Raw genomic sequence first — 23,236 nt, 5'->3', positions numbered from 1 at the left:
AATCCGAAAACTGGGGTCATTCACGCTCAACAAGGACATGAGCGATGCGCTCTTGAAACTCATACGTAACTGCTTAGTCATCCATATATTCGGTCAAGTGTCAACTCAGCTTACTCTCATGTCCGCAAATTTGAATCGGAGCTTACATCTCTTACCGTTCAGATGATACTCAACCTCAAGTTCGGTAATACAACGTTTCTATTTAAACCAACAATCCACACTTACCGGACCAAAGCCGACGTTCTTGCCGTGGTGACTTTTCCGTAGGCCGAAACAACTCGACAACCAGAGGGTTGGCCAACATCGCGACGGCTTAAAAGAAGGCTGATGGATGACCGTGCCACCCAAAGACGTCAGTCCACACACCTGACCGCATCCAAAATGATTCTGGCTACGAAATGTAGGCAGTGTATGACAACTGCGAAGCACGATCAAAATGAATGGCTTGTCACAGGCTCGTCCTTGTGTATGTGTGTGATAACGGACTGACCGGGAAGGCATCACAAGGGACAGTAGGCAGCCCTCTGAGTGGCATGCAGGTTGTGGCAATATTCATCGAAATTAACATGGTTCAAGCAACACACACACACACACACACACACACACACACACACACACACAATCAGGCGCAGACATACCTGCGTATGCCATGCATCAGACTTTCGTTCTCCCGTCCGACGTGTCCTGTTAACAAATCCGTAAAGTCATGCATAAGCAGACAACAGCAAGTCCGCGTGCAGAGTCTGCGTGCAATGTGACTACCTGTCAGTAAGTCCCCCTAACGAAACATGCCACTTTAGGTTTGCGAGGAAAACCACAGAGCATGACGGTCGTAACCCAACATGATCATCGCGGGGGCGATATCGGACGACACAGGAACGCTTGGCGCGGCGCTGCTCTGCAACCAATGACAACTGATGTAGCTCGAATTACTAGCCACAAACTGCATCAATGGGCCAGCCGTACGGAGCTGCGGATCGCAAAAAAAGAGGCTATAATTTTGTTACGAGTGGCTTGACCATGGATGGATTCATTACTCGAGATGTTGACTTACGGGATACCATGCCTGGCGAAGCGTTCAGATTGCTTATGACGCTGGTGACGATGTGGGCGCAGTGAGGTCGGGGAGGGTCCATCTGCCCGATGAGAATTACGAGAGAACACCACGGGCGCAGTTGTCGATCGACATCGACCAACCACCCGTTATACGTACATATGTAAAACGAGACTTGCTCCACCCTTCTCCAGGAGGCTGAGGAGAGGGAGCCGGAGGAAGCACAAGGGCAAGTTTCAATAGAGTTGAATAACAGCGCCTGACAAAACAGACGGCCCAATCCGTCCACGTGCATAGACTACGCGGCTGGTGCTATGACGAAATACTATTAGCCTTGGTAGGCTTGAAACTCTTTTTGGCGCGAAAGGCCGAGCATGGCCTGTGTTGGAGAGGGTCGTCGATGGCACCTGTGAGTGGACGGATCGCAGTGCGAGACCGAGCCGAGAGAAGAACGGAGCGGAGCAGCGAACCCACTGGGACATTGCCGATCTGGCTGGCGCAACGAAAAAATTCTGATTTCTCCCGTGAGCGATCGAAGCGCCGATACAACCCGGCAAGCGTGCCCGATATGGGAACTAGCAGATGCAGCAAAGAACGCATCGACGCATCTGGTGGGAATAGGGGGGCATCGGGAACGCAGGCCCCGCTTTGGGTATCCTCACGGACAAACCTGCGTCTTGAAAGAAGCGATGCGATATGCTTGATGTAACAGAATTCGGCTTCGGTTTGAGTGTTTCGGTCCCATTCTGTGGATCACTTCTCAGATGTAGTTGTGCTGAGCTGGCGGCATGAGAACAAGAGAGGAAAGACATAGGAGATATTGACCATACGCCAGAATAAATGGCGAAGAGAACTTGGAAGCAGAGGAAGGGCGGGACTAATGAGTCGCCGCGCATGCTGTGGGCAAGCCAATCGAGAGCCATGATTTTGCCTTGTATGAGAATATGAGAGGTTGTTGGTGGGGGGCGGGCGCCGTTGGCGATGCTACAGAACCATCGGATGGCCAAAGAAAGTTGCAGTTGAGGGAAATTTTTTGCCCACTTTCTTGTCGTCTGATCCATGTCATTGTGCGCCTCTATCGAACCTCCCTAAAAGTGGCTCCCAGTGGGCCAGCGTGAGCGCTGGATGGATAAAGAGGGGTCAAAGGAAAAAAAATTCCTGGACAGAACTTGACGCAGGGTCTCCACTAGACACATGCATTACCCCACCAGCGCGTGGGTTGCGCACCCTGTGGTTGTGTGTTGAGGCGCGGGGCGTTCCTGCCCAACGCCGATCTAGCCCGTATGCAGCGCGGTCCTTGATGAGGGGCGGACATCGGGAAGGATCTGATGAGACAGAGCGGAGCCCTCTACTGATGCCGGGACTGGCGACCACGAACGACGGAGCTCGGAGCAAGTCCCGAGGTTGACTCCGGCATGCCGGCAACCTATCTTGCCCGTAGGAGGGCGGTTACGGGTTATTGACAAATGCTCAACAAGCAAAATGCATAGCTTCATGTCTGGGGTACTTTATCTTACATGAGATGTAATGTGGATAGGAAAAACTTGAGTTTAGAATATGACGAGTCGTCCAGGTTGACACTTCTGCACTGTACCACAGAGCGCTCACACAGCTGGTAAGTAGTACCTCTGAAACTGTTCAACGCTTTCGCAGCCATAGGCGAATGTTGTCTGCCTTGACCTTGGCATTTTTGCCTTCGGGAATCGTTTGTTCGAATCTTTCGGCAAGTCTTTAGCCAGAGGGAAACAGTCGTTGCTCAGCCATATTCTTGCTTGTGTATACAACTGCCTAGTACATCCTCTGGTTGAGTAATGAGTGTGTGGTCAGTAAGTCTGCGTGTTCGAATCGTCATGCCCAGGGTACATGCGAAAGAGCGAATTGCATGTGGGATTCCACTGGCTGCAGCCTGTCTGGCGATGAGCTGTTGTGCTCATCGAACGTCACTCGCAGGAGGAAGATGAGCCATGAAACCTCAGCCCAACGCTAGCCGACCCGCTGGGCCCTTTTGCCTCCATGAAACCTGCAACGGCCACCTCAAGACTGAAATGGATGCACATTGACAATGGTTGACGATGTACCCGCAAGGCTGTTCACCTGTTGATGAAGCGCGTTTTGTGCACTTGAGTGGGCGCTTTCTTTCTAGGCATGCCCGTTGACAGATTCGTTGCAGCAGCACTGCCCGCCACACCGCCTGCTCCCAAGCGTCACAGCCCAGCGGCCCATGGAAACTGGGAAAGTACCACGTATTTCCACGTCCACTCCTCTGACTGGGCCAGACAGTCGCCTTCCATATCAACGAGGACAACGACTCACCAGTGAATTAGCCCTGGTCGCCAACCTACGCAGCTGGTGATATTGATGGCCAAGCCATAGGTTGCTACTTTGGCCTCCAATTCTAGCAAGCTGGTGGATGGCCGCCTCAGAGGGGCAGGCGGTAAGCGCCGAATTGAGGGGTCGTCTGGAGCTGACACGTGATGCTGATCAGGGCTCTGGAGGATCTCGTGGTGAGCGTTTTGGTAGCGTTGAGATGGAGTGCTTACATCGGATGCAAGACCAAAGTAGTCATATTGGCATCATGGAATTTGGACACACCCTGTTGCTTGTGTCTCATTTCCCGTGAACCAGGTCTCCCACAAGCATCCCGAGCAGATAGAAACATGGCAAGCAGGAATAAGGGCTTTGTGTCAAAAGTGGGCTGCAAGATACGTACTCTATGCTTTGCGGGACTGTTTGAAATCGTGATTTCGCCCAAAGCCTGATGGTCGAAATTGAAACTTGGTTTGTTCAAGCACATGAGGTATAACTCCAGCTGCCATTCAAAACTCCATGCCCAGGACTTAGGTTGCTAACCATTCACAAACATGAATCCAACATTTTGACGTGAGTTTCCTGGTTCATCTGCTTTGATATCACAGGAGAAGTCTAATCAACTGTGCAATTCTGGGTTTATAAGTCCATATCATTCTCGCCTTACCTTGCCTAAAGGGATACATTGCCGTCAACAGTCCTGGGGGATAGGTAACGTGTTTGCTTCAGGTACATCATGAAGTCTCGGGAGACAGGGACGGGCTGGGTGTTGACGAACGCGTCTCCCAGATCCCTGGTTCCAGCTGGCCTTGTTGACCGCTTTCTCTTTCAGCTTTCGCCGGAGCCCAGCCCCGCACCACAGGGGTGTCTCTAACAAGCGACGCTGTTACGGCCCTGCTTCTCCGATAGTCCCAGCCGGCCAGCTCGCCTGTGAGAAATCCTTCAAACGTCACTGGATTGGATATCCCGGAGCAAGCACAGGCATTTTTTTTGGTTTTCTGACTCGTGCTTCAGAATTTTTGTAAGGGGCCTGGCTAGAAAATTCTTGAAATGATCTCGGACCTCCGGACAAAAAGCTATGCCACGTTATTAGGTACCTACTTATTGTACGCTATGTACTTGTAGAAGCCCTATGCCCTCTCCAGACCATGGTTGTCGATTGACTTCCGTACCATTTCCGAGCGAGGCCAAGACGTGCACCGGGCCATCTCCTCCTCTTCATCACCATTGTAGTTTTTTTTTTTTGATAACACATAGGCGATTTTCGGTCTAGGTTACTACCCTCATCTTAAAGTGGGTTTCATCAGGTTCTGCTGGCAACTCAATATGTAGGCACTTTGACACCGTTAGCCTACTCTTCTCATCGCTTGAATTTTAAACCGCACACTGCCTGCGACCCATAAAGTCACTTGGTACGTACCCCACGAGTAGGCGTCAAGGCAAAGCTGGCCTGCGAGACCAATCAGAAGCACAGCCGCCTTCTGCAGCTGATGAGGGGAGGCTGGCTCGTCTAACCAGTCCCAGCTCACAGCGTCATCGTGGCTGCAGGAGCTCATGCTCCTCTGGTGAAATGGGGTCATGGCTGGTCGGATCGGAAGAGCTTTACGTACACTACGGCGTAAACCAATGTCCAAGGGAGCATGCTTTCCTAGCCAATCTTTTCAAGTAACCGAACCGCACCTACCGGTAGGTAGCTCAGAGTCTTTTTGATCATGACCCTCACTAGCCCCGTCAGGCTATTGGTCATGATGAATATTGGAAATTATATCGTATATAACTCTGATGTGCCGTTATTGTAGGTATACGCCCAAGTCCACATTTGCTGCTACCTATTGCCGGAGCTACTTGTGTACAAAATAACATATGTACGTTTCTTTATTCAATTCTGTTGAGGGGCTACGCGGGATGAATCCTTTTCGCTTCCGGCGGATGGAGGGCTACACCATCGTTACGGAACAGCTGTTGTGAAAGCTTTGCGGTTGAGTGTACCTACATGCCTGGTGCAAGTAATGTAAGGTAAGATTGACCCACATCCAATACCGGACCGCTTCCCAATTTACCACTGACTGCTAGAAATTCACTCACTTTCATCCCGGCTCATGACATGTGAGCAAGATGTCAGTCAGACTCAACTCACAATCGACATTAACACATGTTTCTGCTGATGGAAGTTGTGTGCTTAAAAATGGACATGAGTCAGGCTAGACTCCTTAACCCGCTCTGTGAAATGAGCTTTGGAAGTCTTGCTTGGATGCGACCAGCTCGCTTCTCAAGGGTGCCCATACAAGTTTCTGCCAAACTCTGCAACATCGACGCCAAGAGACTTCTACCAAGATGTCCCTCCGCTTGGGCTCCGTGGTGCTCTGTACACCCGTGGGCAGATTTTTTTCTCACAATTTGGGCTTTCCGCTGCTGCTCTGTATATCGAGGATGATGCTACCAATGCTATATTAGGCAGTCTCTAAAGCTGTCTGGCTTCACAGCACAAGGACAATAGGCTGGACTGAGAACTGGAGAGGACATGGCTTGTACGGAGTTACAGCAGTCCGTAATCCGTACGCGCGGTATGTGTGGCCGAAGAAACACGGGATATGGAAGGTCAGATTGTTGCACCCCCCAACCAACCGTTTCCCCCATCCCTGCATCTGAGGACCTGGCCTGGTTTGGGTAAACCGTCTGTCGGTTGTGAGAGAGCGACCCACTGCCTTCTCCTCTCGATTCTTGGCAAAACTCGCCACAGCCAAGAAGTCTCTGGCAAAAGGTTTCAATCGGCGATAATAACCCTGGTCATTTCCGTCATCGTCGATGCTGTGTCCGAGTGAAATTACGGGTTCATTACACGTGTGAGGATATCGGCTGTCTGTCCTCATACGACGACACGGAAGATCGCTGTGCCGAATGGAATGGCTGAAGGCAGCAAACATGCCGCTGGACGACAAGCACACATGTCGAGGCGGTTGAGTACAAGCAGGCAGTGTGCGTTAATACAACGCAAGGGTCAGCCAAGGGTAGAGTACTGTGTAGAGGACGCGCCGCAAGTGGGCAGCCATCAGAACGAGGATGGAAACGTCAGCCACAGGCAGTTTCGTCCAGTCTCAAGAGGAAGCCCGGCTTCTCGGCGCCCTTGCTCCCCGGTCGCACCGACCCACCATGTTCTGGGTGGACACTCAGACTCGTCCCCCCAACCCATACATGCCGCCTGTTTTGGCATGGTTGTGCCTTGTTCCATCCGTAGTCCCCGGGCCACAGGCCACTGTTAGCGCGGTCTCTCCTGCTCTCGGTCCACTGTGCTGCACCACTGATTTTCTCATCCTCTTTTTTTCCCTCTCTTTTTACCAGCTCCTCCCTCACCCACCGTCTTTACCCCGTCCACACGGTTTTTCTTCCTCCTCTCCCCTTTCAGCCATCCCAGGATCCTCCAGGGACCGAGCGGCTAACGAACGACCAAATTCATTTTTGCGTCGTTCACGAAAAGATATCGGTGCTTTTCGTCGACCTTTTCGTCGTCCACTCGCTAGACAGGAGACACCGCCTGTCCGCGAGCGGTCTTTTGGGCCTGGGTACAACTTCTCCAGCTTCGGCGTCTTTTGTTGCAGCAGTCGATCGTCCCGGTCAGCAACTCCAGGCGCCAGCTTCCACGGCACAAGCGAGGAATTGTTTCTTTTATTTTCTTCGATTCCTGGCTAAGGTTCGTTTCTTCCTATTTCTGTTTTGATCTGCAGATCAATGTTGTGGCAGCTGTCGGACATTCTCTGGCTGCCCGGTTTCCGATCTAGTTCATCACACACCCGTCAAGTTTACGTTTAGCGACGCGGCCCCAAGCATCTCGAGACGCAAGCTTTCTTTGGTTTTGTTTATATGCGCTTCTTTTTCTCTTTCGTCATCTCTGCGTTTATTGGTACTGCGAATGGTGTCTTTCCGCACAGTCTAGCCGCGCATTCTCGTGAGAGTCATCGAGCAAACCGCGTACTGACGTGTCCTGCGGTACAGTGCTTCCGATCACATTCCTTTCCTCTTCCCTTTCAAATCCTTTCGACGGTTTGATTTGAACCTCGAGTTTTTACCGTTCTGTGTTCGCCCAGTGGCTTTTGGACAAGGCCATCTCGTGACGAGCAATAAAGCACAGTTGGGTCTGGGCCTCTGCTTCGGCACGGTTGCTCGCAAGGCGCTCTAATCATCGAGTTCTCCGACCGTTTGACTATACGGCTCTCGACCCTGCGACGACCACATCCGAGTTCGCTCTATGGCGAGAGAGTCTCAGTAAATCTCGGTCTTCTTCACCTTTCGGGATCCCGCAACTCTTCTAGCTCTGGAACTGCCTGGGAAGGCGTGATTGTTCCGCGTCGTACCCATCCTTTTCCAGCTGCTTGAAGTAGTTCGATCGACATTTGCACGATCCGATCGCTGTTCTTTCGACCAATCGCCAAGACTTCAGTCAACATGCCCGGAGGCGTCTGCGCTGTTCTCGACTACGATGTCGAGCTGATGGCTGACTATGTTGCCGAGATGGCCACGCGACTGGTCACTCCTCACACCAACACGGTCAACCCAGCCTTTCGCAAGTTTGTTTGCCAGATCTTGACTTCGACTCGTCTTCCAAGCACGACCATCTTGCTTGGAATGAACTATCTGGCGAAGCGCATCAATATGATGGACGCTGTTGGACAGAAGCCCAACAACGAGGGTCAGATCTGGCGTATGCTCACCATCGCCCTGCTTCTCGGGAGCAAGTTCCTTGATGACAACACGTTTCAGAACAAGTCTTGGTCTGAGGTCAGCGGGATCTCCGTTCAGGAGCTGAACACTCTGGAATACGAGTGGTTAGGCGCCATTGGATGGTCTCTTTATGTCCACCTCGACGAGAGCAAAGACTACCAGGCCTGGCTGGCCAACTGGAAGGCTTGGAAGGAGACCAGAAAGAGGGAGCGGCAGACGAATCTTACCACTTCAGTCGAATCCGATTCCAGCCGAGCTCGGGCGCAATATCTCCAGAATACTTGGTACCAGATGCAAGTGGCAGAGTATAAGCGCTACGAGGCTATGAAGGCCAACGAAGCCGCGATGGCTGCGTCGTACCGCCGCGACCAATCTCGTTGGGCTTCTCAAACTTATTCTTGGTCTCAACCTGCCCCTTCGTTGACACCCCCTGATTCTGGGTACGGTACCCCCGAGTATCCCAACCCGACTACACTCCTCAAGCTGGATTATGTCGACGCGTCGCTGTATGGCAGCACCGCAACCTCACGGCACTACGGCAATCACCAAAATCCCTCGTACAATGCAAAATCCGGTGCTTACTATCCGTATGCCTACAATTTTTGGCAGCACCCAAGGATGGCTGGTTGTCCTTGCGCCGGATGCACTCCTCCGCAGCCTGTGGCCTACTTTGATGCTCGTGTGTATGGGCAAGCGGTCGTTGGCTAAATAACGCCATCTGTGCGTCCCAGTCTTCGTGCTTGAGGGGCGTCGGAGGGGACACGGTTTCATTTCTTTCCGTTCCCTAAATTCAGGATCCAATCCAGGCCAAGTCAGGTTTCCTCTACAACTCTCAAGAAGATACCCCGAGCGACTACACTGGGGGGAAAGTCCCGAATGACAATCCCTTAATCTGCCTGATACGTTTGGGATCCCGAACCTCGAGTTTGCAGTCACGATGAGGCAAGATGTGGGCGTGCTCGTCCTTCGCGACCTCTCGGTGTCTGTTGCGCTCGACTAATGAATATCCTTTTTCCCTTTTCGGTATACGGATTCGCGATACCACATATACGGCGTTGTTTTTGGATTTCTGTTATCGTCATGGAGTTTTCTGCTTTCAGTACACGCATAGATTGAGATCCCCTATTTGACGGTCAGACCCGACGTTCTTTATCCAGAATCGAGCCGAGAATTGAGGTCCTTCAGTCGACTAGTCAATTTTTGCGGCATCTTCAAAGCTCGTTTGCTCCAGGGACCGGACGACACAGCGGTTACATCAGCCGATCTTCCATTTTTCACGCCCTGGAAGATGATGCCGTTCAGTCAAGACTAGCTTACAAGAGGAGCCGCACAATCAGCGACAAAGTCGCAATTGCCGACCGATTGCTTGCTTCCTCATTTCGGACATTCACCCCATCGCTTCTGTTCCCTTACATTTGGGAAGTTTGACCGGGCAATCGCATCGGGATTAACTTTGGGCATGATGGCGCTCGTAAATGCGTTTGCATGCCTCGTTTCCTTTGCTCTTTTATTGTCATCACAAAAGTTGGCTGGTTTTGTGGGGTATATATCTTCTGCTATTTCATGGGGATTAATTGTTTTTGTTTTTGTTGGGTTCGGGTTATGATGGTCGAAAAGTTGGACTCAGGGTTTAAGGTGCATTCGGGTCTTTGTTTTCTATCCTCGGAGATTACAGTGGGAGGCATCCTCCTTTCAGGGGTTGGGAGAACTAGAAAGTTTTCCCTTTGCATCTTAATTTCTTTTCGGTGGTCCAAGCTCGCCCAGCAGGCAGGTTATCATGTTGCAGACTCTGCCAGCGTCAAGGCACCAGCAGTATTGCCTCAGGATAGTCGCCTGCCAGAGCTCTTTTTTTGTTTTGCACGATTTTTCTCTTTTGTTTTTTCGGCTCTTTCCGATTAGGATGTTATGCTTTCTCAGGACGGAGTAGAAAGGGGTTTCATTTGGGCTCATGCTTCAGAAGTAGAGTGGTAACTGGGGGAGGCGTGCGCATTTTTCTAGTTGATTCCTGATACATCAACTCAAGTCACAAATCGACTCAGGTCGAGGTCTTCTTCCCTTTTTCTATCACCTCTTTAGGGTTACGACATGATGAAGATCAGAGGAGGATACTGCGGCAAAGGAGGATCGAGTATGGGATGCAAGGCACAAAAATATTGGGGTAGTTGAGAGGAGGAAATGGAACATTCAAGGCATGGCGAGCTATTGGTACTCTGGGATAGAGGACACATGCCTTGTGAGAAGGTGCATGGCCCTGGTAGGTTGTTGTGTTGTACTGGGTATCATCCAGCGTGTACGGATACTGCGCAGGCCATTGGCCACAGCGTCAGCCTTTGTTAGCACAATCAACGAAAACCAAATAATATTGATACCAGGAGACTTTGCCTCAGCATCGCGATCGTCTGAAAGTCGGTCTTTAAACTTTGGTCTACTATATGTGCATTCCTGCTTCAAACTATCTTGCCCAGTCTGCGATGAGAGTTTTTGGCCGCTTTGTCCATTTGCACAGTTAATGAACGGGTCGACATGCGGGGTCCAAGCTCCTCTTAAGCCAGACACCCCTCTTAGAGGGGCACCGTTGTCTTGTACATCACTCCTTATCTCATCAGACACCATTCTGCATGCAGACCGGTCAGCCTTGCCAATTTGAACCATCTATTTGTGTGTTTAGCCATTTTATGCACCTTGCTAAACTTTAACGTACTTTCTTTGGTGGCTCGACCATAACCGTCAACCAGTAGCATCTACGGTGTGCGCACTTCCCTTGGGGAGCCTAACATGGGCTTTCCAAGACACAGGATTAACCACACAACATGTCCTCCCGTTTCATCTCAGCTGGCTCAATAGATGCCTCGAAAGGCCGATCCCCTCCCAACTTCCACACCCAGCCGCCATCCACCTTCCACTCTGAAGCTCGGCAGAAGGAGCGGGAAGAAGCTGCCCACCAACTCGAGCAATCACGCCAGCAGTCGTCACGTTCGGGTATTGGCGCTTCGGCAGAAGCAGAACCGCAGCGCTCTCTGTATGAGGTGCTTCAGGCCAACAAAGCAGCCAAGCAGGCCGCCTTAGAGGAGGCGCGCAGGCTGAGGAATCAGTTTCGCGCGCTGGATAACGATGAGGTCGAGTTCCTTGAAGGGATTAGGGCTAGGGAGCGGGAGGAGAGTGAGAGGGTGAGGAATGAGGTTGAAAGAGGGCTGGAGAAGTTTCGCGAGGAGAGGAGGAAGAGTAGTGGTATCGTGGGTGCTGCTGGGGCTGGGAATGAGGTCCTAGCGGAGGAGTTTGTGTTTCAGCGGAAGCGAAAGGCCGCTAGAGAAGGGGGAAAAAAGAAGAGAGCAAGGGTGCTTTTGGTGAAGAAAGTCGATAAAGATAATGAAGAGAAGGAGGGGAAAGAAAGCAAGGATCAGGATAAGAACACTGCGAAGGGAAATAAACCTACTGCAGAGGATACGCCAGGTCCTGGTGAGAAAGTCAAGCCAGTATCCAGAGGCTTGGCAACTGAGAAAACAGAGGTTGTCGAACAGACATCCAAAGCAACAGCTCCATTTGGGACAAAGCTAGCTGGCCTCCTTGTTGACTACGGATCCGATGATGACGAGTAGGGAGATTCGGGCTCTCGTCAAACAGCAGTGACGCTTCTTTGTCGGCTGTCGCTCCGGTCCAAGAAGCAATGGATGTGACAACGCCACACACAGGGCCAGTTCAACCGGTTGGACCAAAAAGAGAGCATGATATTCAACAGCTTAGCCCAGCGTCTATCCTTTGAGGGCACAGGTTTAAGTAATGTACAAGTGTTTACAAGAGGCTGCAATATAACAGCCATTTGTCATGATGCCCCAACCCTTAAATCATGCAGTTATTGGTACAGTGAATGTACACATATGTTCTCAAGTGGTTACACCGACCCTTCTTTCAATGTTGTTTGGTTCCCTTTGAACTGAGCATAAACTTACCTGTGATCCGTTAATCCACATCCTTATCCTCTAACGGCGTCCTCTTCTCCTTCACGAACGCCTTCTGATATCCCCAGCGATATAGGGCACGCAGATTGCCCTTGATCCAACCCTCGACCTCTTCCTCAGGCACAATAATCCGACTGACACGTTCCTCATCGGCCGGAGTCAAAGCGAAACGGCGCATGCGTATAGCAATGCGTGGGTCCATGACGATGGGCTTTGGCCGAACTTTCTCAGGAACCTCTGGATCGACCTGGTCAGCCTCCTTCCAGACAGACTTGACCCAGTCCTTCTCTTCCCAGGCAAGTTCGGCCTGCTGTTCGTATTGGGCGGGTTGGTTCCAGGGCTCATTGTCGGAGGGTGTGGAGTCGGGGTTGGCCTGGAGCTGACGGAACTCGCGGTAGGTACAAAGACAGACGGCAGCGACCTCGCGGCCGATGTCATCGGCAAGCTTGCGCCGGTTGAAGTAGCGGTACAGACGGATTGGTGTATTCAAAAAGCCCAGGAGATGTGGCTCGCGGATCGGAGCGGTCGGGTGGAAGGCCGGAGGGATGTGCGGCGGAAGGGGAGAGGAAGGGTAGTCGGCTGTGGTATTATGTGGCTTTGGTTGGGGGGTCTCTTCGGTTTCTTTTCCTCCCCTTCAGGCTTCTTCTCTTCCTTCTTTTCCTCGGACTTCTTGTCTGACTCTGAAGTGTCTTCTGAGGGAGTAGCAGAAGGGAGGGGTTCTGGCTCTGGAGGAGGAGCAAGGGGCCCTAGCCAACCCTCGTGCAAGCCGCGAAGATACTCTTTCCAAGTGTGCCTGCCAATAACAATGTCACCACGAATTCCATCGTAGTCCCTGATACCCCGCGACTTGCGGAACTCTTCCACGATCTCCTCCTTGCTTGGGGGCTTAGTCGGGTCACGCTCCTCCTTGCCCTCGAGAGAACGGCGCACCCGGCGAATGCGTTCGGCGACATAGGCGCGGATATCGCCCTCGCGCCGACCCTGCACAAATTCCCAGTCAAGGCCGCTGGCAGCCAAAATAGGCTTAACATATTCGGTGTAATGGTCCTGAGCCGAACGCAAGCTATCGCCGGGGGGGGCGGAGAGGTAGATGGTCAGCTTGCGCGGCTGAGCCAGACCAAAACTACCAGAGGGGAGCGGCTCGTTGGCCAGATGCTCGACAGCATGGCGCCATTTTGCAATGTTGCGCTTCTTTTCTCTCTTGTCGTAGATGATGGCGGCAGCAATGGCAGTCGAGACTGTCCAAAAGATCATCCAGTTGCGTGATGGGAGCTTCTTTGGGAGGTTGGGAAGGCCGAGTATGCGCAAGGCCGGGTTCGTAGAGGGCGCCTTCGGGACCTAGGAGGAGACATAGTCAGGATGGGTCGGGTCTCTTCGAGAAGAACAAGCTATTCAACACTGCTCGGAATCATACCGCGTTGACTGTTGGCTGGGGAGGAGGTGCTGGGGTTGGCTCAGCCATTGTTGAATGATAGATGGATATGGCGTTTCTGAATGTCTTTTCAGTCTTGCGAGGCAGATCCAGCAACACAACTAGCACATTGGTTTTGCCGCGGGCTTGAAGTTGAACTTGGGGTTTGGGCTTGAGGGGGGATCGACAGGCCTCGCCACTTTCCAAAGACGGTGAGAACAATGGTGACACTGCCAACCAAAGAAAAGATTCTTCAGGTTTGAGGGTTGCCCTGTCTTCGCGTCGCCTTTCCTTTTTCTCTATGGCCAGTTCAGGACCATGGGTTCATTCATCACATGGATGGATCCTGTCTGCTCCATGTTGACCAGCGCTCAAATTTCCAAGTTTCCTCTTATCAGTATTGAGATAAGATCGTGCACGGATCATTTGGCTTGGCGTCAAGGAGACCTGCGAGGTTGTTCGAAAACTTTTGTGTTAAGACTAAAGCATTTGAAATGACCTTAATTATCGATTCACTTCTGAGCCTGTTGTTTTAAAACGTAGCGAACCATCAACATCTATTCTAAAAGTTGTAATGCCTTTATCAAGCACCAATCGCCCATTGAAGATCAAGGTATGAATGTACCTACGTGCCTGGTGGAGTAAAGAGCGCGATGTGGACCGGGCCCTGAGCAGCGGTGCATCTGCGTTGCAAAGGAGCCTCTGAGGACACCGACAACCAGACTTCTAATAAGTGTTGAAAGCTAACATAAAATCACGATTACACACACGCTTCGCTGCAGACATTGTGGACATGGCATGACAAGCTGTTTCAAATCCTCATCAAGCCCAATGTTTGATCCTTAAGATGCATAAGGGTCTCAACCAACCCCGTTTTCAGGGGCTCCAGGGCTCCTAAGGGTCCAGAGCCCACCCTCTTGATGGCTCTTGGACCAACCATCAACGGGTATTTGCTTTTGCACCAAGCCCAGGCTCCTCTCCAACCGCCCAGTTATTGGTATCGATGCGGAGCCAGCGCGTTACCCCTCACTCGAGGTGTCATGGACTAAGGTAGTCGCAAGTCGAGTCAACCGAACGTGCTTGTGGGAGGAACACGTGTGTTGCTCGGATGCCAATTTGTTTTGCCTGTGCAAGTGCCGGTGTATCCATTAGCCAACTCGCCACCCGCTTTTTGGATTCAAGGTTCTCCTGGGCTGATACGGCTATGATGGAAGATGTGATTTACCCAAGCATTCATCTTGTGCTTTGTTGTCATTTTGCTGGATTCACAGTTTCCCATACCATCCCCATGCCATCCTTCTGAGGAAAAGGAGACAGTGAGGGCCACAAAGTCTCGAACAAGGCCCCGGATCCACTCATTTGGCTCCCCCAGCACCCTGGTTGTCATTGCTGGGTGCTGCGCTCGCTGCTGCTTGCCCCACCTTTGGTTGCTGGAACTGGAACTGCCCTGGGGAGTAGACGAGCGGGACGTGATCCGACTTCCCTGGCCCTGCCGCGCTTCCTCCTTTCCTGTCGCAGCAACCGCACAATCACGCAAAGGCCCTTCTTTGCCTTGCAATTCCATCCTCTCCACGCAACAGACACAAGAGTGGCCGAGGGACCAACCGTCTCAACGTCTTCTGTCGACTCCAGTGTCTTATCGCATCAATTGTGCATTGGGCCTGTCATCCAGCAGCCGCGCTGCTAGCACCCCAGCCAAGATGGACAATCAGGGGAACCGTCTGTATCTCAACTTCAACAATGCCAACAACGACCGCCTGGCTGCCAATGACCGAGCCTATCCCACGACGCCCTCGACGTTTCCTCAGCCCATCTACCAAGGCCAGCCAGGAACTCCCGCGAGTGCCGTTCCGCAGTCGCATGCATACCAGCAGCAGCAGCCCTACGGTCAGGGAGGTTACTTCCAGTATGGCCAGTATGCGCAAGCTTCCCCTTACAGCTCTGCCGGTCAGGGCTATGGCCAAGCCGGCCAGAATGCTGCTGGAGTTGCTATCGACCCGAACACTGGGCTCGCTCAGCAGTTCTCTCACCAGAATCTCGGCGATGGCTCAAGATCTCCTCATGCTGCCCGCGGCGCCTCTCCCGGCCAGCGCCCGCGGACGGCTGGCGGTCAGGGCCAGCAGCCTGGGTACTCGAGCTATCTGAATGCTCCCCCTATGCCTACCCACACTGCTCAGTCAGGTTTCTTCGTGCCTGCTCCGGAAAGGAATCCAGAGAAATATGGCCAGACGGCGCACCACAACCAGAAGAAGTGCTCCCAGCTCGCCTCTGATTTCTTTAAGGACAGCGTCAAGCGGGCTCGTGAACGCAACCAGAGGTGAGTTCTATTACTAGTCAAAGAAAGCACTTGGATATTGATGTGTTATGAAACTGCAGACAGAGCGAAATGGAGCAGAAGCTGGCAGAGACCACGGATCCGCGCCGTCGAGAATCCATCTGGACTACCTCAGGCAGGAAGGAGGGTTCCTATTTACGTTTCCTGCGCACCAAGGACAAGCCCGAGAATTACAAGACCATCAAGATCATCGGAAAGGGTGCTTTTGGCGAGGTGAAGTTGGTTCAGAAGAAATCGGATGGGAAGGTTTACGCCATGAAGTCGCTCATCAAAACCGAAATGTTCAAGAAGGACCAGCTTGCCCATGTTCGTGCTGAGCGCGATATCCTGGCCGAATCGGACAGCCCGTGGGTTGTCAAGCTGTACACCACTTTCCAGGATGCGAACTTTCTCTACATGCTCATGGAGTTCTTGCCTGGTGGCGATCTGATGACCATGCTGATCAAGTATGAGATTTTCTCTGAGGATATCACGCGGTTCTATATTGCAGAGATCATCCTGGCCATCGAGGCGGTGCATAAGTTGGGTTTCATTCACAGGTATGTGGTTCTGCGCTTCATGGTTTTCAATCAAAAATATTCTGACCGTATGACAGAGACATCAAGCCCGACAACATCCTCCTTGACCGTGGCGGCCACGTCAAGCTCACGGATTTTGGCCTCTCGACTGGTTTCCACAAGCTGCATGACAATAGCTATTACCAGCAACTGCTGCAGGGCAAGCCGAGCAAGCCAAAAGACAACCGCAACTCAATCGCCATCGACCAGATCAACCTTACGGTCAGCAACCGGTCTCAGATCAACGATTGGAGGCGCTCGAGGCGGATGATGGCCTACTCCACGGTCGGTACTCCCGACTACATCGCCCCCGAGATCTTTACAGGCAATGGTTACTCGTTTGACTGCGACTGGTGGTCGCTGGGTACTATCATGTTCGAATGCCTTGTTGGCTGGCCGCCGTTTTGCGCAGAAGACAGCCACGACACATATCGCAAGATCGTCAACTGGCGGCAGACATTGTACTTCCCTGAAGACATTCAGCTTGGTGCGGAAGCCGAGCATTTGATCCGGAGGTAAGCATTTAGAAACGAAGTTCACTTAATGAATGCGGTTTTGCTTACCAAACAATCTACAGTCTCATTTGCAACTCCGAAAACCGTCTCGGCCGCGGCGGTGCCCATGAGATCAAGGCACATCCTTTTTTCCGTGGCGTCGAGTTCGAGAACCTGCGCCGTATCCGTGCACCATTCGAGCCACGTTTGACTTCTGCCATTGATACCACATACTTCCCGACTGATGAAATCGACCAGACTGACAATGCCACGTTGCTCAAAGCCCAGATGGCTCGAAACGGCAACCAGCAGCAAGAGGAGAGTCCCGAGATGAGCTTGCCGTTCATCGGATACACCTTCAAGCGTTTTGACAACAACTTCCGGTGATCCATGAGGTGAAAATCACAACGTTGGCGCTAGGAGCCTGGTGTTGGTTGTGTTGCATCTCTGAGCGAATTGTTGCATAGCACTACCGTGTCTTTGGGTTGTATGTTTGTGTGTGGAGGAATCTAGCGCATAGCAGCTTTGATGGTTTCTTTCAGACCTGTTGTGCTAGCACATAATTCATGGTATCGTGGACATAGTTGCACCTTATAGCAGGGAGCTTAATGGAAGCTTGCCGAGTGAAAGTAAGGGTCAGTGTTTGCTGTGCTCTGACAGATAGATAGGAATTCCAATGTCTAGATTACTGTCCCGGCACTTTATTCTCCTGATTAGACGAGTAGTTTCATCCAATTAGTCATCATATATTATAGTATCACGGGTCAATCTAATCTGATGCGGGGGAAAAGATTCAGGCGTGAAGGTGCATCTCAAACTCCTTCTAGCTGACTGAGCAACTGTTAGCTTCAATGTAGCAATGTTACGACTTTCGTTCGCCTTACAGCATTTACCCCCTCAAACCACCTTTGCAGGCCCAACCACTGCGCGACCATGGCAACGGAAAGACTGTTCTGGCCTTCCCCCCTTTTTTTGTTTTCAAGCTCTGTCGTCGGACGAGCTAGATTGCATGGTTCATCCTAAAATCTGTTCGACGAGCCACGTTGGCTTCTAAGGTCTGCCTGGTCCATGTTCCACTCAATTTTGAGGACTTTCAACCTGAATGTGGTTTGTGGCTGTGTGAGCGATGAGGAAGAACAAGCCCAGGGTTGCCATACATTGGCTTTTGCCCTTGTTTCTTCCTGTCGTCCATTCAAAGGGCTTCTTCTAGTCCCCATATTTACCGCCGACCTGTCAAACCAGGAGCGGCGTTAAACCTCTCCTCACGTTCCGTCATGAACATGATTTGGATCCAGAACTCTTTGGCATCTGGATCCCAAAACTCAAACTGCTTATCTTCACGCTTGTCGAGTTCGCGCGCAGGGATTTTGAAGCCACAAGTCTCGTACGGCTCGGCCGCCACAAGTAGGTACTGGAAGTTGCGATCGGGCTCCTCGACACGCTGAGAAAACGCGCTCATCACCTGCCATTTGGGTGTCACGCCGGGGCTGATGTCCGGGTACTGTAACTGGAAGAGCAGGCCGACCTGTCGTGTAATCGGGTCGCGCACCTTGGTGATCTTGTAGCCTGGCCGCCCGATTTTTACGACATTGCGCTTTGGGCCGACACCACCCAAACCAAGCGCCGCGAAACCGGCGCCGACAACGCCAACGGGGAGACCCGTGTTAGGATCGACTTCTCCCTTGCCTTCTTTTTGCTCGCGGGCGGCGCGGCGCGCAAGGTTCGTTTGGTGCTTCTTGCCTTGGGTGTGAGCGAGATAGGAGCCGTCATTTTGATGGACTGTTAGGCACAAACGGCACTCGAATGAGCCGAGGTGGTTCTTGAAGATGTATGGGTCCTTGTCGAGATCAATCTGTTCGAGGGCGAGCTTGCGAAGACGCTCACGGCGATCGGCGTTGGTGATGCTGTGGGAGGCGACGCCACCACCGCCGAACTTGGAACCGACGCGATTCTGGTAATCCATTATGATAAATGCGACGACTGGTTATCTGAAGGGGGTGGGGAAGAGTGGTGAGAAGGACGATTTGGCGACGTCGGCGCGTTCGCAAGACTGTTTTTTGGATGATCAACGATGCCAAAGGTGACGTGAAGTTCCTTGGCTGGCAGTCCTTGGTGGCTTGTGGCAGCTGATGTCAACTGTCAGGCGCCAAGACCGGTCGGGCATAGTCACTGGCTTTCGACGTTCTTCTTGCCGATCGATTTCAATAATCCGCAATGATGTTCGAGTTCAAGATTCTGCAGAAACCAAGACATTGGGAATTCATGGGAACGAAACTCATTGGAAAAATTCTCAAGACATTTATCCTTCTTGTTTTATCCTTCTTGTTTGATTTCAGTATATCATTCCCATCAAAGATGGGCTAACTGTGCTGCCTCGAACTTGTAACTGGCAATGCGCCATCGGTGAGTGCCGATAAAATATGGCCTGCTTCGGCTCCCAAAGGGCAGCAACAGCGTTGTTAGTGGGGTCTTCCTTCGGTCTCTTTCGGCAACTAGCAGCAAGCACATCTTGGAAGCAGGCCCGTTTCTCAGTTCGTTGATCACTTCAAACTCTAAGCGGTAGACGTGTTGTGCGCTTGAGCTCCAGGCAATATATTCAAAAGTCAACATCATGTTTCGGCTGCTGACGGTGAGCCGCCGGTTGCTCCGGACCGGGACCCTGAACCCTGCGGGGCCTCGGCGCTTTACTGTTTCGGCCGTCATGGCCGCCGACGGCACACTCCCTCTTGAAGGGTACCGGGTCCTGGACATGACCCGAGTCCTTGCTGGCGTAAGGTTCACTTAAAACAAATATACGGGTTGGCTTTTGACATTAACACCCCGCCCAGCCATATTGCACCCAAATTTTAGGTGACCTGGGGTACGCTTTCTCGGCATCTAAAAAACCAGTGTGACTGCTGACATTCCTGGAGCGCCGAGGTCATCAAAATTGAGCATCCCATCCGTGGTGATGATACTCGTGCTTGGGGCCCTCCCTATGCCCCATACAAATCGAGCTCAGCACATCAGGGCCCTGGGGAATCTGCTTACTTTCTAGGTGTATGCATCTCCTAGCAAAAATGGAAATACGACTGATTCTTGTCTGACTTGAACTAGGTCAACCGGAACAAGAAATCACTGGCGTTGTCGTTTCAGGACCCCGCTGGCGTTGAGATCCTCCACAAACTAGCGGCTAAATGTGATATCCTTGTTGAGAACTACATCCCCGGATCTCTCAAGAAGTATGGCCTTGACTATGAGACCATCCATAAGATTAATCCGTCTCTAGTTTATGCTTCAATCACGGGTTATGGACAGACGGGGCCGTACTCCCAGAGAGCTGGATACGATGTCATGGTTGAGGCCGAGTTTGGCTTGATGCACATCACCGGCACCAGAGATGGACCTCCGGTGAAGGTTGGCGTTGCCGTAACAGACCTCACCACAGGTCTGTATACGTGCACCAGTATCATGGCAGCATTGATTGCCCGTGCAAAAACCGGAAAGGGTCAACACATTGACGCTGCTCTGAGCGACTGCCAAACAGTGACCCTCGCAAACATCGCCAGCAGTTGCTTGATCAGCGGAGAGAAGGATACTGGCCGCTGGGGGACAGCTCATCGTGAGTACCTCTCCTGATTCTAGACTACGTCAAAACTAATTAGAATAGCTTCAATTGTCCCGTACCGGGCCTTCAAAACCAAAGATGGCGACGTCCTGTTTGGTGGTGGTAATGATCGATTGTTCGGCATCCTCTGCGACGGACTAGGATGCCCTGAGTGGAAGGATGACCCAAGATATAAGACTAATGCTTTGCGGGTGGCCAACCGTGACGAGCTTGAGACCGAGATCGAGAAAATCACTGTGACCAAGACGACTCAGGAATGGCTAGAGGTGTTCGAAGGCAAGGGAATGCCGTACGCCGCAGTCAACGATATCCAGGGGACATTGAACCATGAGCATACCAAAGCCCGGAACATGGTGACTGAGGTTGAACATCCCGAATGCGGACCTATCAAGCTTCTCAACTCACCCATCAAATTCTCGGAAACTAAGCCCAAGATCAGAAGTCCTCCGCCGACTTTAGGTCAACATACGGACGAGATCTTACGGGAACATCTGGGTATGAGCGAGCATGAAATAAAGTCTCTAAGGGACCGGGGCATCATTAGGTAGCGAATCAGTTGCATAGGTGAAGAGACTGTTTGAACGGCATAAAGAGCAGGAAGTTTACAACCTTGCTGCTGCCCCATTTGTTGGCTTGCGCAGTCCGCCAAAGAGCAGACGGGGGCTCAGCCCCCTCTGCCGGTCCCCAAGGGTTAGGGTTGGTCACGTGAAAATCATGTGATCTGCAGCATTCACCCATCGCGATCCCGACAATTTCCTCTCATCTGAGCTTTCATTCCATTGAAACCAGTGTAAGGAGAAGCGCCAACGAAATGTTGAAAGTTGTTGTAAATCAAGCGTGTTAAAACCTCTCTGAACATGAAGTATACGCTTTCATCGCTACTATCAGGGGAACATCCGTGTTCTGGACTTGCGTTGCTGAGACGACCATTACTTCTCTCTTTGGGGCTTTGAGAATACCGGAGATTTTGGACGATCTACAGATCCAAAGGTCAGACAATGGCGGATTCTGGGACCTCGAAAGACTCTTCTAAAAGCGATGGAGGACACTCGGTCAAGGACACGGCTTCTACATCAGCCGGGGCCAGGGCGTCCGAGGCGGAGACGGAGCCAAAGCCGGCCGTTACTCCAACTCCTCCATCTTCCATACCTCCTACCCGCCCTCCATATATCCCTCAGTTTACAGCAGCCACTCAGATGATTCTATCGCGTTTGAAGGGCGAACCAAGCAGCCTTAGCACCGCTCTGTCACAAGCTGCGCGGTCTCCGTCCGTAACAAGCGCCATTTCCACATCCTCCTATGAGGACGTGAAGCGAAGACTAGTGATGAGCATGAACACCTCGACATCCCTGACAATGAAGATGCCTAGTTCATCCTCAACTCAATCAATGCCTGCCACTCTTCCCATGCCTTCGGCTATGACTGTATCAACTACTCCAACGACGACGACGACGACGACGACGATGATGACTACTACTACTACTGCTGCTGCTGCTGCTGCTGTCAACAGTACCTCGGCTACAACAACGATTGGTCCAGCCCGATCGTCCATAAGTACTGCCGGAATGAGTGCAATTAGAAAGGTTCAGGCGGGTCTGACAAGCATAACTAAGAGTCCAGTTGCAAAAGTTGCTCAAAACAAGACTGCTCCAATGGAGAGCAAAATCAAGAAGCTCAAGACATCAGCAATAGTACCTCGTGGGGTTGGTAGCAAGCGCAAGCGCGCTAGGAATAAAGATGACGACGACGACGATGATGATGCCAGCAGTGCGTCAAGCTTCAGCGAGCAGTCCGGCTCCGAAGCCCCAATTGATGGCGCTAGTCAATCGATGCCTCTTACCACTACTAAGTCTGGCCGCAGTGTTATGAAGCCGGACTCCTACAACCCAGCGGCCATGGAGGCTGCCAGCAAGAAGCGCGCCAACTATGGCAAGCGGACTACCGAGCAAGCACTCTGCAAGAATTGTACCCGCATGTACAGCCCCGCTGGTAACCGGATGGTCTTCTGCGACGGCTGCAATGATGGCTGGCATCAGTTGTGTCATGACCCCTGGATCCAGGACGATGTAGTAGGCGATCAGGCCAGGGGCTGGTTTTGCTCAGCATGCACTACCAAGCGGCACCAACAGCAACAACAACAGCAGCAGCAGCAGCCGCAACAGCAGCCCCAACCTAAGCGGCAAAAGACTGACCCCCGTCCAGCAAGGGAAAGCTGGGCTTCTCGGCCACCTCAACAGAAGCGTGCATACTTATCGACCCTTTCTCAACAGGAACTGGTCTCCCTGCTCATGCTTGCTCTTGAGATGCACCCAGACTTGCCCATTTTCCCCGCGTCTCCTTCTGGGGCTGGTGCTGCAAGCAGTCACGGCACGGCTGGCCAAGCACCCCGGTCTCTGTTCGCCGGGACCAGCACCGACGGTCTTTTCTCTCGTGCTGAGGCGCATCCGACAGGACAGATCAATTATGTCCGGAAAATTAGTAACGCCAATGGCAACGGGAACGGTAAAGGGCGCGGCTCAGCCAACGGGACGAAGAAGGAGAAGGAGGAGACGCCGAGATTGGAAGAAGAGGAGGGGTTTGACCCTCTCGCTGCTCTGTGGCCCAAGCCGGGCATGGGTTTGTACCGGCAGCTGCCGCCGGATACGGAGGACAATGATAGACTTGTGGATCAAGGCGATTTCGAGGCATTTAGTAGTATCATCTTTGATGATAGGGGAAGGAAGGTTGAGGAAAATGGGATGCCGGTGTGAGCAAAGAGGAGATGGGTGAGTTTATGGGGAGAGTTGCGTGTATTCCAAG

The 23,236-nt window shown here is 52.0% G+C and overlaps 6 protein-coding genes across 6 annotated transcripts; 4 read left to right on the top strand and 2 right to left on the bottom strand.

The window, feature by feature from the left end:
* Nucleotides 1-7,801: 7,801 nt before the first annotated feature.
* On the top strand, nt 7,802-8,785 carry CTHT_0035000 (cyclin-like protein; the record flags this gene model as incomplete). The annotated part of the gene is made up of 1 exon (XM_006693869.1): nt 7,802-8,785. One exon carries the CDS (start codon nt 7,802-7,804, stop codon nt 8,783-8,785), a length of 984 nt encoding a protein of 327 aa, XP_006693932.1.
* A 2,102-nt stretch (nt 8,786-10,887) lies between these two features.
* CTHT_0034990 (uncharacterized protein) lies at nt 10,888-11,673 on the top strand (the record flags this gene model as incomplete). Its single annotated transcript, XM_006693868.1, has 1 exon — nt 10,888-11,673. One exon carries the CDS (start codon nt 10,888-10,890, stop codon nt 11,671-11,673), a length of 786 nt encoding a protein of 261 aa, XP_006693931.1.
* A 361-nt stretch (nt 11,674-12,034) lies between these two features.
* On the bottom strand, nt 12,035-13,495 carry CTHT_0034980 (uncharacterized protein; the record flags this gene model as incomplete). Its single annotated transcript, XM_006693867.1, has 3 exons — nt 12,035-12,612; nt 12,789-13,371; nt 13,448-13,495. The coding sequence occupies 3 exons, from the start codon at nt 13,493-13,495 to the stop codon at nt 12,035-12,037; spliced, it is 1,209 nt and encodes a 402-aa protein (XP_006693930.1).
* A 1,649-nt stretch (nt 13,496-15,144) lies between these two features.
* CTHT_0034970 (uncharacterized protein) lies at nt 15,145-17,217 on the top strand (the record flags this gene model as incomplete). The annotated part of the gene is made up of 4 exons (XM_006693866.1): nt 15,145-15,761; nt 15,821-16,318; nt 16,375-16,851; nt 16,914-17,217. The coding sequence occupies 4 exons, from the start codon at nt 15,145-15,147 to the stop codon at nt 17,215-17,217; spliced, it is 1,896 nt and encodes a 631-aa protein (XP_006693929.1).
* Nucleotides 17,218-18,049: 832 nt separating this feature from the next.
* On the bottom strand, nt 18,050-18,793 carry CTHT_0034960 (splicing factor 3a subunit 2-like protein; the record flags this gene model as incomplete). Its single annotated transcript, XM_006693865.1, has 1 exon — nt 18,050-18,793. One exon carries the CDS (start codon nt 18,791-18,793, stop codon nt 18,050-18,052), a length of 744 nt encoding a protein of 247 aa, XP_006693928.1.
* Nucleotides 18,794-19,441: 648 nt separating this feature from the next.
* CTHT_0034950 (uncharacterized protein) lies at nt 19,442-23,187 on the top strand (the record flags this gene model as incomplete). The annotated part of the gene is made up of 6 exons (XM_006693864.1): nt 19,442-19,600; nt 19,659-19,690; nt 19,743-19,869; nt 19,927-20,431; nt 20,480-20,981; nt 21,420-23,187. 6 exons carry the CDS (start codon nt 19,442-19,444, stop codon nt 23,185-23,187), a joined length of 3,093 nt encoding a protein of 1,030 aa, XP_006693927.1.
* Nucleotides 23,188-23,236: the final 49 nt, after the last annotated feature.

The sequence above is a fragment of the Thermochaetoides thermophila genome, assembly GCF_000221225.1.
Source record: "Thermochaetoides thermophila DSM 1495 unplaced genomic scaffold scf7180000011816, whole genome shotgun sequence".
NCBI classification, from domain to species: domain Eukaryota; kingdom Fungi; phylum Ascomycota; class Sordariomycetes; order Sordariales; family Chaetomiaceae; genus Thermochaetoides; species Thermochaetoides thermophila.
Note: the sequence above shows the minus strand (reverse complement) of the source record. Positions and strands in the feature narration are given on the sequence as shown.